General features: G+C 32.5%; 2 protein-coding genes across 2 annotated transcripts in view; both read right to left on the reverse strand.

The window, feature by feature from the left end:
• On the reverse strand, window positions 1-3949 carry LOC140044251 (pikachurin-like). The gene is made up of 4 exons (XM_072088729.1): window positions 3881-3949; window positions 3516-3586; window positions 2149-2342; window positions 1-1635 (listed from the first exon to the last, which is right to left on the reverse strand). Exons 1-4 carry the CDS (start codon window positions 3947-3949, stop codon window positions 1490-1492), a joined length of 480 nt encoding a protein of 159 aa, XP_071944830.1. The 3' UTR covers window positions 1-1489.
• Window positions 3950-6986: 3037 nt separating this feature from the next.
• Window positions 6987-16888, reverse strand: part of LOC140044252 (basement membrane-specific heparan sulfate proteoglycan core protein-like) — an 82217-nt gene continuing 72315 nt past the window's right edge. Inside the window, exons 70-78 of the mRNA XM_072088730.1 lie at window positions 15238-15462; window positions 14661-14905; window positions 13917-14085; window positions 13227-13358; window positions 11773-11848; window positions 11353-11428; window positions 10443-10513; window positions 9076-9269; window positions 6987-8562 (exon numbers count right to left, since the gene is read on the reverse strand). Of these exons, the coding sequence (XP_071944831.1) occupies window positions 8417-8562; window positions 9076-9269; window positions 10443-10513; window positions 11353-11428; window positions 11773-11848; window positions 13227-13358; window positions 13917-14085; window positions 14661-14905; window positions 15238-15462 (1334 nt within the window). The 3' untranslated portion in view covers window positions 6987-8416. The remainder of the gene's footprint in view (window positions 8563-9075; window positions 9270-10442; window positions 10514-11352; window positions 11429-11772; window positions 11849-13226; window positions 13359-13916; window positions 14086-14660; window positions 14906-15237; window positions 15463-16888) is intronic.

The following is a 16888-nucleotide window of genomic DNA, read 5'->3' on the forward strand; positions in this document are numbered from 1 at the left end:
TAGTGTTCTCTCCACAAAAAATAATTTCACAAAATTCAACAAGTCTTAAACTTTATTTGCTTTTCGTAAAAGTAAAGTTAACTGAGATGATAAAAAATGCCATAATAATAAAAATAAAAGTAATGAAAAAAAAATGAAATTTGTGATTTCAGGGTAAAATTGTATAATCAGATATTTTAAACATAACTTGTTTTCTAAAACTATGGCATAATAATAAAGTAAGTTATTTATACAATATAAGTTCCATGGTAACTATAAACAATACTACATTGTAATATTAAAATACAACTAAAATATGTATAAATTAAAAAAACCTTTAAAATTGTTTAATCTAAAATAAAATTCCTACATACATGCACAATGTTTTTCTATGACGTATTATTGTGCTTATGTAACGTTTATTCTTTTTTCTAAAAAAACTTCTTTTCACTATAAAATCGTATACAAATCAGATGCTATAGGTTTAAATATATATATAACAAAATAATGGAAATGTATTATATAACACTCAGAAAAAAATTGATTGTAAGTCGATAGAAATAATGAAATTTCTAATCAATAAAACTATTTTAAAAGTATGTACTATAAATTCATAAAACAGTTACATGGTTGACAGAAATGAAAATAGTTGATAAAATAGCTACCTTTACAGAAAATCATATCAAATATTGGCAAATTAGCAACATTGGTATGCCAACCATTACTGTTATTTTGTGTCGTTTTCATTCAACTTATTAATTTCAAAATATGTAAACAATTTTAAAATAACTTGTTTTTACATATTGAAAAAATAATAAAATCATGAATGGCTTTCCAACAAAACTGCATATTTGGTCAATGTTAACATTTACATATTATTTTAAATATTTTTTTCACAATTTGAATACAGTAATTAGAGACACACATTGAACACACTGATACTAATGATATGTGTAAGTTGTGTGTTTTATTATGTCCTCACTTACATAGCATCCATGCTTTGTGTTATTTTGTTTTTTTTTTATTTTTATCTTTTATTACAGTAGACGTTGACACAATTGACTTACTTTCAGGTTTTTATTTTAAATGCAATATCTAAAAGCATCATATAGAATAATTCATGTTTTATAATGTAAAATTGCCATGACAGCAATGAAAGTACTAATTATGATGCATGAATAATAATTTCTTATATTCAGAGTAAACCCTGTTGACCTTTGACATAGGGTAATGCAGCATTTAAGAAAACTCACTATATTTAGTTGCAGGTGTTTTGAACCTTGATTGGTTATTAGATTGATTGCAAGTAAGCAGCTCCTGGTTGGCTGCAAGTACAACAGCCCCTAATTGGTTGCAAAAACAGCAAACCTTGATTGCAATCAACTGTCCTGTGATAAAATCACCTGATTGGCTATAAGTAACAACAGTCCTGATAGGTTGAAAACTGTTCTGAATGACTTATGCTTGACATGAACTTTACACCTTTATATACTTATGAATAATTAATTAATTAATTACAAGGGCCTACATTCTCTCCTCCTACAGCTTCTGATTGAAGATTTACTTCTCCTGAGTGAATCTGTAATTTTGATATGCATCCCACTATGCCCATTGTGAACTGGCCACCTGTGTGCCTTGAAACATCTGGTGCTCCACCTGCGAAGAAAAACAAATTTACAATTATATACAAAAGAATTAAATCATTTTACACATTTTATTTTTTCTTTCTGTTGATATTTCTAAATGGGTAAGGAAAGTTGTGCTGTTCACATCTGAGTGCAATTCAGCCCAGTAGGCAGCGAGTCGGAAGTTATTCCTCAGCATTTTGGTAATAAATGTTTATTAGTGAAATGGATAGAGTATTTTCAATAGTTAAATAAATCAATCAATCATATCAAGTCATAACAATATTTAATCTAGGTCCTATTCCATGAATACAAAACATTCATTACCTGTTGTGAAAGCTGAAGGCTAGATTTAGAGCATACAAAGAAATTTTGCGGAATTTGGAAGAGGAGCGGAGCCATATTCAAACAGACAAAATTCTTAAAATTGTTTACAAAAATGTATAATGTACCACCTAACTGTGAGGATTGATCCAAATAATGCATGTCAAGTGATACAAATAAACCAATCAAATGGCAAGGATATGTTATATTATATATTTACCCAAGTAAACTGGACCAGGAACATCCAACCTGACATTTTGACCCTCAGCTTCACCTGATGCTTTGTTGACATTATCATCAACTGTCAAATAGCCTAGAGTGCCGCTCCTTTGAATGTAGGCTACATGTTCAACGTCATCATCAACTCTGAACGCAGTCCACTTGATTTCTGCAATGCCCGACCCAAGTTGGAACCTGCACCAAAAAAAAGGATTGAAATTGTTTGATAAAATCAACAAGTTGTGAGAGAGTTAAATTTATAATTATTCTAACCATCACATAATAGACATGTCCATAGAAATGATAAAAAGATAAAAAGATAGAAATCAGATCATGATTATTTTACTGAGATCAATTGTTGGGCCAATACGGTTGTGTTCAATCACTTGAAAATACTAAATTAAATGCTGATTCGTTGATTTTATCTTATGAATTAATTTTATATCTATATATAAATTATGGTTAATTCTGACATAGGCAAGCACAATGCAAAAACTTCGGTATAAATCTCCGCCTTATCTATCTTAGATGTACCGGGAAACGTACATTTGATAACATTAGTTTTCAGTACTACGCTATTTTTCCATTTTTGTCTTTTACAATGACAAAATTTAGCGTTACCTAGCAAAATTTGTGGATATCACAGGGTTATTTTCACACTCGCGCTGTTGTTCAACTGGCTTGCGGCAAAATGGCCGTTGGTGGCGAAATTCAATATTAAATACAAATATTTTAGTGGTTCAACGTATCGTGAACAAGGCCAACTGCAATTAATTTGTTTTAGATATTCAACTAATCAATTATATTTATTAAAGGCATTTACTTTACGTGAACTACAATTTGTTTTAGTAATTTAATTATTATTGAAGGCGTTTACTTTTACATGAACTACAATGTGATTTTAGTGATCGTGAACTACAATTTGTTTTAGTAATTTCACTATTATTGGAGGCGTTTACTTTTACGTGAACTACAATGTGATTTTAGTGATTCAACTGAATCGTGAACTACAATTTATTTGTTTTAGATATTCAACTATCAATTATAAAGGCCTTTACTTTACGTGAAATACAATTTGTTTTAGTAGTTTAACTAATTATTTATGCTATTTATTAATCATTCTATCAAATTTAAGTGCGATTCAATGTTACTATAGGAGGCTAATTGAACTAATTATTTATGCTATTTATTAATCATTTTATCAAATTTAAGTGCGATTCAATGTTACTATAGGAGGCTAATTGAACTAATTATTTATGCTATTTATTAATCATTTTATCAAATTTAAGTGCGATTCAATGTTATTATAGGAGGCTAATTGAACTAATTATTATTGCTATTTATTAATCAGATAAAAATATCACATACATAAAAACTAAATAACCGTCTTTAATGCCTAGAGAAATGAAGTCTCTCTGTCTGCCGGCCTCACCAGCTTCCTAAAATATTAAGAAAAAAAGTAAATTTTAAAACTTGATTACATAAGTTTAATGAAAGATTTATGTACGTTTGGTTAATATGGAACCTAAGGGTACATCATAGATACATTAAACGGACTCAACAAAGTGAAAGGAGGTTGATTGTAGTGTACATTAGGGAGTTTTCGCAACCTTACGAATACGAAAACGACGGCAGCAGCGGTGGCACAGCAGCAACAGCAGTAACAGTAATATAGTTAAACTTTGATGAATGCGGGTATCGTAGGTATTCAAAATAGGTGCAAGGACTAGTACACCGTCAACGTCTGTGGAAGCTGTAATAGCTACATCATCTCCTACTAACCTTGCACCATTAACATGCATTAAATCATTCAGATAACATTTTTTTAGGGAATAGGTTTACTCCAATAATAAATACAATGATAAATAAAAATACCAGCAGGGTTGGGATGAATTTTAGAGTAGGAGGTTATAGAGGTTCTTGTAAGAAAAAAATAAATAATGAGAGTAATATTGACTGAAAGAGCTCTAAGACTAGAGTATCGAGGTCGAGATTAAATCTGTGTTTAGGGATGGAAGCAGGACATAAAGAGTTAGTTGACAATCAAATTCAGGAAGATGTGCAAGTCCGCTGTGGTTTCTTTCATTACCACATACAAGATAATTACTCTCATCAAGGAAAATCTGCCTTGGTCTCAGGTACAAACACAATCAAACATTGCCTTAACTCTATAAGTTCATGATTACCACCATATTCAGTCCATTCAATCTTCCAGTCAATAGATGAGCATGTTAACGTCTTCTCTACAGCCACCAGTCCAGTGGCAAAATCCCCTCCAAGCGTTTCTTTCATTTGGTGAGCTGAATATGCGACATCCACAGATATGGTAATTAAAAACACACGCAAACTAAATGTATATAAACTTTCAAGTAGTATTAAGGTGTAATGAAAAGACTAAACTAAAGTGTTAAAAACAGACGAGAGAGAATTGTTTAGTAATATTAAATTCTATTTATCATTTAAAAATTTGAAATATAAGTTCTACAGAAGGCTCTTAATTATTGCACTATGCTATTTTACTGCAGCTCAAAATAGGCCTATAGTACATTCTACAGTATAGTAGTTGTGTATGCTTGAAAGTAGCTGTGTATGCTTGATGGTGGCTGTTGTGCACTATGTCTTGACTAACCGATCATTTATTACGTCTTCGTCAAGATCATAACCATCGTGGCTGGTCGTTTTACCTTTATTGGTTTCGTAGGCTATCAAAATAAAGTGCCCATATAGATTAAAGATGACCTTACCATAGCTTCTATCACCCCACTTTATCATAAAACTACCAGAGAGAGGTTTCGAGGCTGCTATCAACCTTTCAATAGAAATCGTTGTCCCTTTCTGCCAATTATTGCTGCTAAATTCGACGTAATCACTCTCATCTTCAACAGATAATCCATGTTTGATGGTTGCAGTGGAGGAGAGGGAACCCGTAGGTATAGTTTGCTGGTAATAGGTTGATGTTAAAGCGGTTGGTGTCTTTGGTAACGCAAACTTCGGTAACTATAATATCGTTCGGTCGTGCTGCAGAACGAGTGGGTGTATCTGGGAAAAAAACCAACATTAGTGTCCAAACAGTGCCAGTTTTCACCTAACCATTTATTAAATATTGTAAGTATGTCACAGTAGAATGGATGCAGACGGTAGGATACTGACATTTTTGAGAAAGTGAAAAGTTTACTTGTTTGTGTTACCTTGGCGAATGTCAATCAATGTACAATCAACTCCACAAAAGAAGTGACTATAGCTGAATTATTATTATTAGGTTTACATGCTTCTTCCTAAAGCTTGGTTCCCACTAGAACGTAACGCAACGCAAGCGTTTTAACCAATGACAAGCGAAGTTATAGACAGTTAGCAATCATTTAATTTCATTTCATTATTTATTTGGTCTATTTAAGTATATACAAAACAAAAAAAACTGAAATTGGGGAGACCAGGGTCAACCTAAGTGAACTTAATCACTGTAGCTGAGCCGGTTGACCCAACCCCAAAGTCAGTTTACACATAAAAGACATAAAGACAAAATACAGTTACAGCGAAGGTTGTTTCATAAACAACAAAATAATAAAAAATAAAAATGTCCAGTAATTGAAAATGAAAATGTGAATCTAACATGTCTATTCTGGCGGAGGTTATGTGGTCGATCGCGTGTGATTATTTCTTTCTATATTTGTTAGCAGGATTACTCAAAAGTTACTGCCCGATATTTTCATAAGATTCAGCTGTATAGGAACAGGATAACTATTTACACGCCTAATACATGTTTTAGTCGCATGTATATGTATATGTCCTTGTTATGTGAAAAAACACTTACTTATAGTAAGTACATGGCTGCTACTCAATAGCACTCTCATTGTTCTATTATTATTTGTTTGTTTTACATTTTTATTTGATTTTCTTCTTCGCTTCGCTTTGAGTCTGATAAAGTAGAAGAGACAAAACAAAACTATTAACTTACCAAGTTTCAAAAGCATACAGATGAAGATAAGCAAAATAATAAAGCGTGTCGACATCATGTCGGTATTATATTCAGTGTAAAATATTTATCGGTCGAAAAACAATATATTTTATCAAAGAAACATATAAATATATTTTACGCAGAGCAAGACACTCACTCAAATGGTAAAAATGATCAAATGATCAAACTTTAAGTAATACTACTACAATACAGTAATACTCTGTATGTAATTTTAAGCGGATCAAGCCAAATAATAATGCATTTCAGCTTGACCATTGTTATGCCGATAGGTTCCCTTGACCTTTTGTGTATCAAATAAAATTCATTAGTTATAATTAATCCATCAATCATTATCCATCAACCATTATCCTTCAGCTTTTTAGTGCATTGTGTTTCAAAATGTTTTTGTGTACAAAAAATGTGGGTTATAAACATGTTTTACTAGTCTATTAAATTCTAATCCCTCAATTTTCACAGGCTTTATATTATTGAATTTTATTGAAATTTAAATAGGTATGATTACATTTTAGTTGAATAATATTATTATAATATATTATATTTGTATTTTTACATCTCACTATGTCGATCGGTTGGTCGGTCGGTCGGTAAACACTAACCCAAATTTGAGCACGCGACTGAAGCCATGTATGACCTTGTTAATTTCCAAAGATAGAACAACAATATTGTATCTTATGTTATATTTTTTATGCGGACATAATTTGTTGAAATGAATGTTGAATAAATGAGCTATGGTCAACAAGAAAAAAACTACAATAAAACAATTTAAGAAAAAATATAAATTGCAAAACCTGTCCTATAATAGTGTTCTCTCCACAAAAAATAATTTCACAAAATTCAACAAGTCTTAAACTTTATTTGCTTTTCGTAAAAGTAAAGTTAACTGAGATGATAAAAAATGCCATAATAATAAAAATAAAAGTAATGAAAAAAAAATGAAATTTGTGATTTCAGGGTAAAATTGTATAATCAGATATTTTAAACATAACTTGTTTTCTAAAACTATGGCATAATAATAAAGTAAGTTATTTATACAATATAAGTTCCATGGTAACTATAAACAATACTACATTGTAATATTAAAATACAACTAAAATATGTAGGCTATAAATTAAAAAAACCTTTAAAATTGTTTAATCTAAAATAAAATTCCTACATACATGCACAATGTTTTTCTATGACGTATTATTGTGCTTATGTAACGTTTATTCTTTTTTCTAAAAAAACTTCTTTTCACTATAAAATCGTATACAAATCAGATGCTATAGGTTTAAATATATATATAACAAAATAATGGAAATGTATTATATAACACTCAGAAAAAAATTGATTGTAAGTCGATAGAAATAATGAAATTTCTAATCAATAAAACTATTTTAAAAGTATGTACTATAAATTCATAAAACAGTTACATGGTTGACAGAAATGAAAATAGTTGATAAAATAGCTACCTTTACAGAAAATCATATCAAATATTGGCAAATTAGCAACATTGGTATGCCAACCATTACTGTTATTTTGTGTCGTTTTCATTCAACTTATTAATTTCAAAATATGTAAACAATTTTAAAATAACTTGTTTTTACATATTGAAAAAATAATAAAATCATGAATGGCTTTCCAACAAAACTGCATATTTGGTCAATGTTAACATTTACATATTATTTTAAATATTTTTTTCACAATTTGAATACAGTAATTAGAGACACACATTGAACACACTGATACTAATGATATGTGTAAGTTGTGTGTTTTATTATGTCCTCACTTACATAGCATCCATGCTTTGTGTTATTTTGTTTTTTTTTTATTTTTATCTTTTATTACAGTAGACGTTGACACAATTGACTTACTTTCAGGTTTTTATTTTAAATGCAATATCTAAAAGCATCATATAGAATAATTCATGTTTTATAATGTAAAATTGCCATGACAGCAATGAAAGTACTAATTATGATGCATGAATAATAATTTCTTATATTCAGAGTAAACCCTGTTGACCTTTGACATAGGGTAATGCAGCATTTAAGAAAACTCACTATATTTAGTTGCAGGTGTTTTGAACCTTGATTGGTTATTAGATTGATTGCAAGTAAGCAGCTCCTGGTTGGCTGCAAGTACAACAGCCCCTAATTGGTTGCAAAAACAGCAAACCTTGATTGCAATCAACTGTCCTGTGATAAAATCACCTGATTGGCTATAAGTAACAACAGTCCTGATAGGTTGAAAACTGTTCTGAATGACTTATGCTTGACATGAACTTTACACCTTTATATACTTATGAATAATTAATTAATTAATTACAAGGGCCTACATTCTCTCCTCCTACAGCTTCTGATTGAAGATTTACTTCTCCTGAGTGAATCTGTAATTTTGATATGCATCCCACTATGCCCATTGTGAACTGGCCACCTGTGTGCCTTGAAACATCTGGTGCTCCACCTGCGAAGAAAAACAAATTTACAATTATATACAAAAGAATTAAATCATTTTACACATTTTATTTTTTCTTTCTGTTGATATTTCTAAATGGGTAAGGAAAGTTGTGCTGTTCACATCTGAGTGCAATTCAGCCCAGTAGGCAGCGAGTCGGAAGTTATTCCTCAGCATTTTGGTAATAAATGTTTATTAGTGAAATGGATAGAGTATTTTCAATAGTTAAATAAATCAATCAATCATATCAAGTCATAACAATATTTAATCTAGGTCCTATTCCATGAATACAAAACATTCATTACCTGTTGTGAAAGCTGAAGGCTAGATTTAGAGCATACAAAGAAATTTTGCGGAATTTGGAAGAGGAGCGGAGCCATATTCAAACAGACAAAATTCTTAAAATTGTTTACAAAAATGTATAATGTACCACCTAACTGTGAGGATTGATCCAAATAATGCATGTCAAGTGATACAAATAAACCAATCAAATGGCAAGGATATGTTATATTATATATTTACCCAAGTAAACTGGACCAGGAACATCCAACCTGACATTTTGACCCTCAGCTTCACCTGATGCTTTGTTGACATTATCATCAACTGTCAAATAGCCTAGAGTGCCGCTCCTTTGAATGTAGGCTACATGTTCAACGTCATCATCAACTCTGAACGCAGTCCACTTGATTTCTGCAATGCCCGACCCAAGTTGGAACCTGCACCAAAAAAAAGGATTGAAATTGTTTGATAAAATCAACAAGTTGTGAGAGAGTTAAATTTATAATTATTCTAACCATCACATAATAGACATGTCCATAGAAATGATAAAAAGATAAAAAGATAGAAATCAGATCATGATTATTTTACTGAGATCAATTGTTGGGCCAATACGGTTGTGTTCAATCACTTGAAAATACTAAATTAAATGCTGATTCGTTGATTTTATCTTATGAATTAATTTTATATCTATATATAAATTATGGTTAATTCTGACATAGGCAAGCACAATGCAAAAACTTCGGTATAAATCTCCGCCTTATCTATCTTAGATGTACCGGGAAACGTACATTTGATAACATTAGTTTTCAGTACTACGCTATTTTTCCATTTTTGTCTTTTACAATGACAAAATTTAGCGTTACCTAGCAAAATTTGTGGATATCACAGGGTTATTTTCACACTCGCGCTGTTGTTCAACTGGCTTGCGGCAAAATGGCCGTTGGTGGCGAAATTCAATATTAAATACAAATATTTTAGTGGTTCAACGTATCGTGAACAAGGCCAACTGCAATTAATTTGTTTTAGATATTCAACTAATCAATTATATTTATTAAAGGCATTTACTTTACGTGAACTACAATTTGTTTTAGTAATTTAATTATTATTGAAGGCGTTTACTTTTACATGAACTACAATGTGATTTTAGTGATCGTGAACTACAATTTGTTTTAGTAATTTCACTATTATTGGAGGCGTTTACTTTTACGTGAACTACAATGTGATTTTAGTGATTCAACTGAATCGTGAACTACAATTTATTTGTTTTAGATATTCAACTATCAATTATAAAGGCCTTTACTTTACGTGAAATACAATTTGTTTTAGTAGTTTAACTAATTATTTATGCTATTTATTAATCATTCTATCAAATTTAAGTGCGATTCAATGTTACTATAGGAGGCTAATTGAACTAATTATTTATGCTATTTATTAATCATTTTATCAAATTTAAGTGCGATTCAATGTTACTATAGGAGGCTAATTGAACTAATTATTTATGCTATTTATTAATCATTTTATCAAATTTAAGTGCGATTCAATGTTATTATAGGAGGCTAATTGAACTAATTATTATTGCTATTTATTAATCAGATAAAAATATCACATACATAAAAACTAAATAACCGTCTTTAATGCCTAGAGAAATGAAGTCTCTCTGTCTGCCGGCCTCACCAGCTTCCTAAAATATTAAGAAAAAAAGTAAATTTTAAAACTTGATTACATAAGTTTAATGAAAGATTTATGTACGTTTGGTTAATATGGAACCTAAGGGTACATCATAGATACATTAAACGGACTCAACAAAGTGAAAGGAGGTTGATTGTAGTGTACATTAGGGAGTTTTCGCAACCTTACGAATACGAAAACGAAAACGGATACGTCACACACACGTATTTGTTTTTCGTAAGCGAGTAAAAATCTGTTTGGTATGGCAACGAAATATTGAGGGCGCCATCCAAAATATGACTGCGGTAAATTTGAGCGAAGCGCAGGTACGTGTTGCTTGGTGCTTGGCTGCCTAGGCCTAGCGTAACATCAAAGCTATTTATCAAAATTTACCTGGCATTTTAGTAAATTACTTTAGTAAATTACTTTCAATAAAAGTATAATTTTATATTATTAAATCATGAATCATTCCTGATTCAAATGCAAAATGTGCAAAATAGATTAAAAACTATACTCGTTTTGTAGTTACGAATATAACTGGTGATATTCGTCAACACGAATACGCTTTACGAATATGAAATGGGGATCAACTCAAAAGTTTCACAAATGTGTGACGTATCCGTTTTCGTTATCGTATTCGTAAGGTTGCAAAACCTCCCGATTCACTGCACATGCGCACAATAAAGAACTTGATATACTATTCTAAAAGAGTAGGGGTTTTGCCTACCGGCGCTGATCATGGTATACACTGGACTGTGGCTGCTGTGGGTCAGCAGAGGGACTAGGTTGAATTTCCTCAACTAAGAGCAAATAATAATACATTTAAATTTAACAGAATTTGAGAATACTTACTACTCCTTGCCAAAGAATGACACCATTTGGAGTTAATGTTTTAAAAGATACTTTCAGCTGTTCTTGATCATTTATACTACAGAAAAGAAATATAATAATTATTACATCGATTAAACAGTGTAGTATCGGAGGTGGCGTCAAAGAGCACATGTTCAAGTCCAACTTGTTGCATTTCTTGTGTACTTAAGCAAGGCACTTTACTTGCATTTTCCTCGCTCCACTCAGGTGTACAAATTATTACCTGGTGACAACTGCGCTGATAACTAGCTCAATTATGGAAGTATATAGATCCAAAATGATAAAATAATAATGGAAATAATGTTTATAACAACGTTTTATTATATATAAAAATGACCTATTAACATTATTGCTAGTAATTTTTCTATAACAATATGAATTGGCTAAATATTGATAACCTACTTTCTGGGTATCAAGTCACTTCTCAATGCTAAATATCCATCCCTTGTAACATCTATCGAATTGAAGAATGTGTTGGCTGAAAAAAAAGATTGTTTGCATAGCTGATGGTACTTTAATTATATAGTTGAAATACATAGATACCCATGTTATGTGTATAATATGCACATGTCAATCCCCGATTTCAGAATTGTTATGAAGTGATTGGAAGTTGTAAACTTTACAAATTCCAAAAACTGTATAATTTCAGTAATCATTAACCTCCAACATTATCTCAGGTCATAATATGAGGGATTGGCGAGAACTTTAAAGCACAAGGATAGGTTTGTTTGATGTGTAGCATGTGTTTCATTGCAGCATGCGTCTCATTGTAGCACGCGTCACATTGCAGCACGCGTCACATTGCAGCAGGCGTCACATTGCACATGCGTCTCATTGCACCATGCGTCTCATTGCAGCATGCGTCTCATTGTAGCATGCGTCTCATTGTAGCATGCGTCTCATTGCAGCATGCGTCTCATTGCAGCATGCGTCTCATTGCAGCATGCGTCTCATTGCAGCATGCGTCTCATTGCAGCATGCGTCTCATTGCAGCATGCGTCTCATTGCAGCATGCGTCTCATTGCAGCATGCGTCTCATTGCAGCATGCGTCTCATTGCAGCATGCGTCTCATTGCAGCATGCGTCTCATTGCAGCATGCGTCTCATTGCAGCATGCGTCTCATTGCAGCATGCGTCTCATTGCAGCATGCGTCTCATTGCAGCATGCGTCTCATTGCAGCATGCGTCTCATTGCAGCACGCGTCTCATTGCAGCACGCGTCTCATTGCAGCACGCGTCTCATTGCAGCATGCGTCTCATTGCAGCATGCGTCACATTGCAGCATGTGTCAAATTGCAGCATGTGTCACATTGTAGGATGTGTCTCATTGCAGCATGTGTCAAATTGCAGCATGTGTCACATTGTAGGATGTGTCTCATTGCAGCATGTGTCACATTGCAGCATGTGTCACATAGCAGCACATGCTCATTGTAGCATGTGTCACATTGCAGCACGTGTCTCATAGTAGCATGTGTCACATTGCAGCACGTGTCACATTGCAGCATGTGTCTCATTGCAGTATGTATTGCAGCATGTGTCATCATTGCAGCATGTGTCACATACTGTAGTAGCATGTGCCTCATTGTGGCACTTGTCTTATTGTAGCACGTGTCATATTGTAGCATGTGTTCCATTGTAGCATGTTTCTCATTGTACACTGGTTTCATCAAGACAAGGAAGGTTAAGCAAGAAAGAAGATGGTCTATCAGCATATTAGGCTTGATGAAGTGTCATTGATTGTAACTCAAAATTGAAATATAATTACCAACAAACGTTCTGTTTACAGTTTGTTAACTGTCCGTCTTATTGTCTACCATTCCTAAATTGAAAGCTAAATATACAAGCCCGGTACTTACCAAATTCACAGTTTGGTCCGGTATAATCCATACCACATAGACATTTGTATTCTTCTCCAAGTGGTACACACGATCCACCATTTTGACATGGACGGGTCTCGCATGGCCCTCGTAGTAGTTCACAGTCTTTACCTGTGAATATTTTTTAAACAAATTAAGACGCAAATCATATTAATACAAGATTTTATAAGTGAGCTTAAATAAATAATAAAATGTTTCGTTATACTGTAGTTAAAAACTATGCTCAATCATAGAAGTAATGTGTAAAATCTGGAGAAATACAAAAATGATCGTTGTTTATCAGGGAAATTCCCTGGATAAAAATAGTATCCTTCATTTTGGCTAAATTTGTGTGTTTGGAAATGTGTGAAAGCATTATCTTAGAAATGGTCACACCTTGAAAAAGATTCTTAAATGAAAAAAACAACAAAGTCAACCCAAAGTGGTATAAACATATGCATCCATTATCATAAAATAGCAAACCCTTCTGACGAATATTAAAAAAAGATATCGGTATACATATTCATAAGGTCGTGAAACCTCCCCATTTGATGAATATCTGGCCTAAATATCTTATTTAGGCCAGTTTCAAAAGGTATAACATGTACCTGTTTTTGTATGGTAGTGAAACCTCCCTACTTTGACAAATATGAAAAAGGGATAAGCTCAGAAGTTTCAAATATTACTAACCTTGGTATCCTGACCCACATATACAATAGTAATCGTTCAATCCAGCAGGAGTACACACACCCTTATTTTGACATGGATTATTATGACATGGCTCCCTGGCACTGCAGTCACCAACGTTTGCGCTGTGTAAATGATCATTTACTTCCAAAACGTTGTCACTAATTGAGATCTAAAAATGAAAAAGAACTTCTTAAGCTCTGTCTACACTATGAAACTTGATGTGAATAAAAAATGTGGTGTGCCCATATATGGACACGGGGATGTCATATCACTACCATATTTGGGCACATCACACTTTTTGTCAAACTAATTAGATAGTGTAGACAGAGTTTTAGTGTCTGTTTTCTGCTGCATGGAGCGGAATAAACCGTTTATTTAAAAAACATATATTTTTAGGCTTATCACACTTCTTAATTTCTGCTCCAAATTAAGCCGTTTAAATGTGGTTTGTCGTTAAAAATAACATTAACAGTGCTCAAATTGCAAGGCGATCTGGCGGTCAAATGTAAGCTGTCAATTAAATAGTCGTTATTTTGCATTGTATATAAGTTGCATAGGGATAACCAGGTAAAAGGTGTTCTAACACAATTTTTCAAGATGCCATTTAACTGGTTTTTTAATGCTCCCTTCTATATGCCTAGGTCATCATCTGTATCTAATATCAAATTTAATCTAGGCACTTAAAGTCCTTCCATTAAAAAAAAAATCAGAACCAATAAAGGCATAATCAAGACTTCTTGTTACCTCAGACAAACATCCTTTAAAACTGCTGGTCACTGACACCTCTGATGGGATCTGGCCAACCTGATCAACACCACCAATAAACAACTGAAGCGGAACATCAAGTCCACTGGATCCGATTGGAGACTGACCCTTGATGGCTTCGCTGCCATCAATCTGAAGTGAACCATCACGGCGGTTACGTTCAGCGACAAAAGTATGCCATTGACCTGCATTGATCTCACTGGTGCCAGTTATTACTGCAGCCTCTATTTAATAGAATTACATTTTTAAATATAAATTCAACTAATAAATTCAAATAAACTACAACAAAGGAAATATTTTTAAACAGTTTATACTCAAAGGCGGCGTTAAAAATAACATCAATAAAGAGTTTTGTCAACTCTTTCCAGTTCTTTATACAGCAATCAGTAGTGCCTATCCAGTTATGATCGCCATTGTATTAGGTTTAATAACTTGGAATATTTGGATCTTTTAACACTAATTTTGTTTCCTTAAATGACAGGTCACATATATAAATTTTCAAGGAAAAGGTTTTTCTCTTCAACTTTTTCCCTTTTTTCTAAAAAAATTCTCTTACTAGATCCACTATCATACTGGAAGACAATTTGACGATCTTTGATGTAAACTGCAATGTAGTCTCCTGCGCCATCTTGCATTTGTCCATTAAACAACAAGATACCATCCTCATCAGTATCAGGTTTAAAGGTCATACGAATACGAAGTGCAATACGGCTGACTGGACGTAATGAAGGATAGGCTAGGTATGAACCTTCAGAGAATGATGGCGTGCTGATGTCAACCTCTATATCAAGAAAAATGTTTTAAAAATTGTCATTAACTATTACCAATTGTAAGCTACAGAGTCAATAATGTAGAAACAAACACCGATTCCAACCAGAGTAGAAAAAGAAGGACTACAGACAGTAGCCCAAACATCATGGTTAACAGGGGAAAATTTTGTTACAAAAAAGACAAGTCTTGATTTTTATGTACATTATATAACATTGTTTGATGAAGAAGCTTTTAAGAATGGAGGAATGGATTTTGCATATTTTAAATTTTTGGAAAGAATATAATATTGAAAATGACAATCTCAATGTTATTATGAGCTATTTTTTGCAGATTACTGTATAATATGTTCTATCGAGCTAGAAGCTTCACTGCATGGATTATTGATAGGCCTAGTTATATGTTGATTATAAAGTTGTATAATCACTACAAACAAAATCTAAGAATACAAAGAAAGCAACAATATATTTTACAGACAAAATTCTGTAATTTGTGTATTAAACAAACATGTCCTGTAGGTACAGGTTGACCTTTCGCACTTGAATATAATAAAATGGTATCATAGATAGCAAGCTTTTCAATTGTCTAGGTTCTACAGACTTAGTTAACATACTAATAATTAAACATCAGCAAAATACAAAGTTGGCCTGTACATGGTGGTGTTGGGGTGGGGCTGGCTACTGTGGTAGCCTATAGACACTTTGATGTGGAAAAGTACAAATAACCTCAGTTCTGAGGTTATATAAACTTTCATGCACATCAATTTTAAACTTTAGATTGTAGCAGGGTCGATACTCATTATTGTACAGGCCTACAAAGCAAGCTGGTAACTCTACAACATTCGCAGTTTTGTAAATTAGAAATCTTAAAAATCATTCTGAACTAATTCAATACAATGCTATTCTACTTCATCACGGCATTAACTTAATATATCTTTATTGGTAGAAAGGTGTTAATATTAGTATTGTTATGTTTTTCATAGTCTAAAACATGCAAAATAATACTAAACACAAACCACATAAACATGGACGTAACTCTGAAACAAAAACAATGCATTGAAACAGTAAACAGGAGAAATATCCAATTCCACTGTGATTCCAAATTTTAAAAAAAAATTAAATATTGTAAGACTTTATAAATAAAAACCATAGAGGTTACTTTATAAAAATAAATTTGGAAATCAACACCCAGCGCTGCAACATTAGCACATTTCTTGCTTTTATTTCACTTTTCAGATATCAATCAAACCTAGGTAAGCAGAGACTAAATGGTATTAATTACTGGGTTTTTTGTAGGCATTCAAAACAATTGGGAAAAATTGCACCTTCGGCGGGAGATGGGAAATACCAAGAAACTTCTGGTTAAAAATATAAGGAGGCCTGCAATCAAGTAGTGCATATGTAAATATATTGAAAGTTATCAATGCAAATGAGGTCATA

This window comes from Antedon mediterranea, chromosome 3 (assembly GCF_964355755.1).
Source record: "Antedon mediterranea chromosome 3, ecAntMedi1.1, whole genome shotgun sequence".
Classification (NCBI taxonomy): Eukaryota; Metazoa; Echinodermata; class Crinoidea; order Comatulida; family Antedonidae; genus Antedon; species Antedon mediterranea.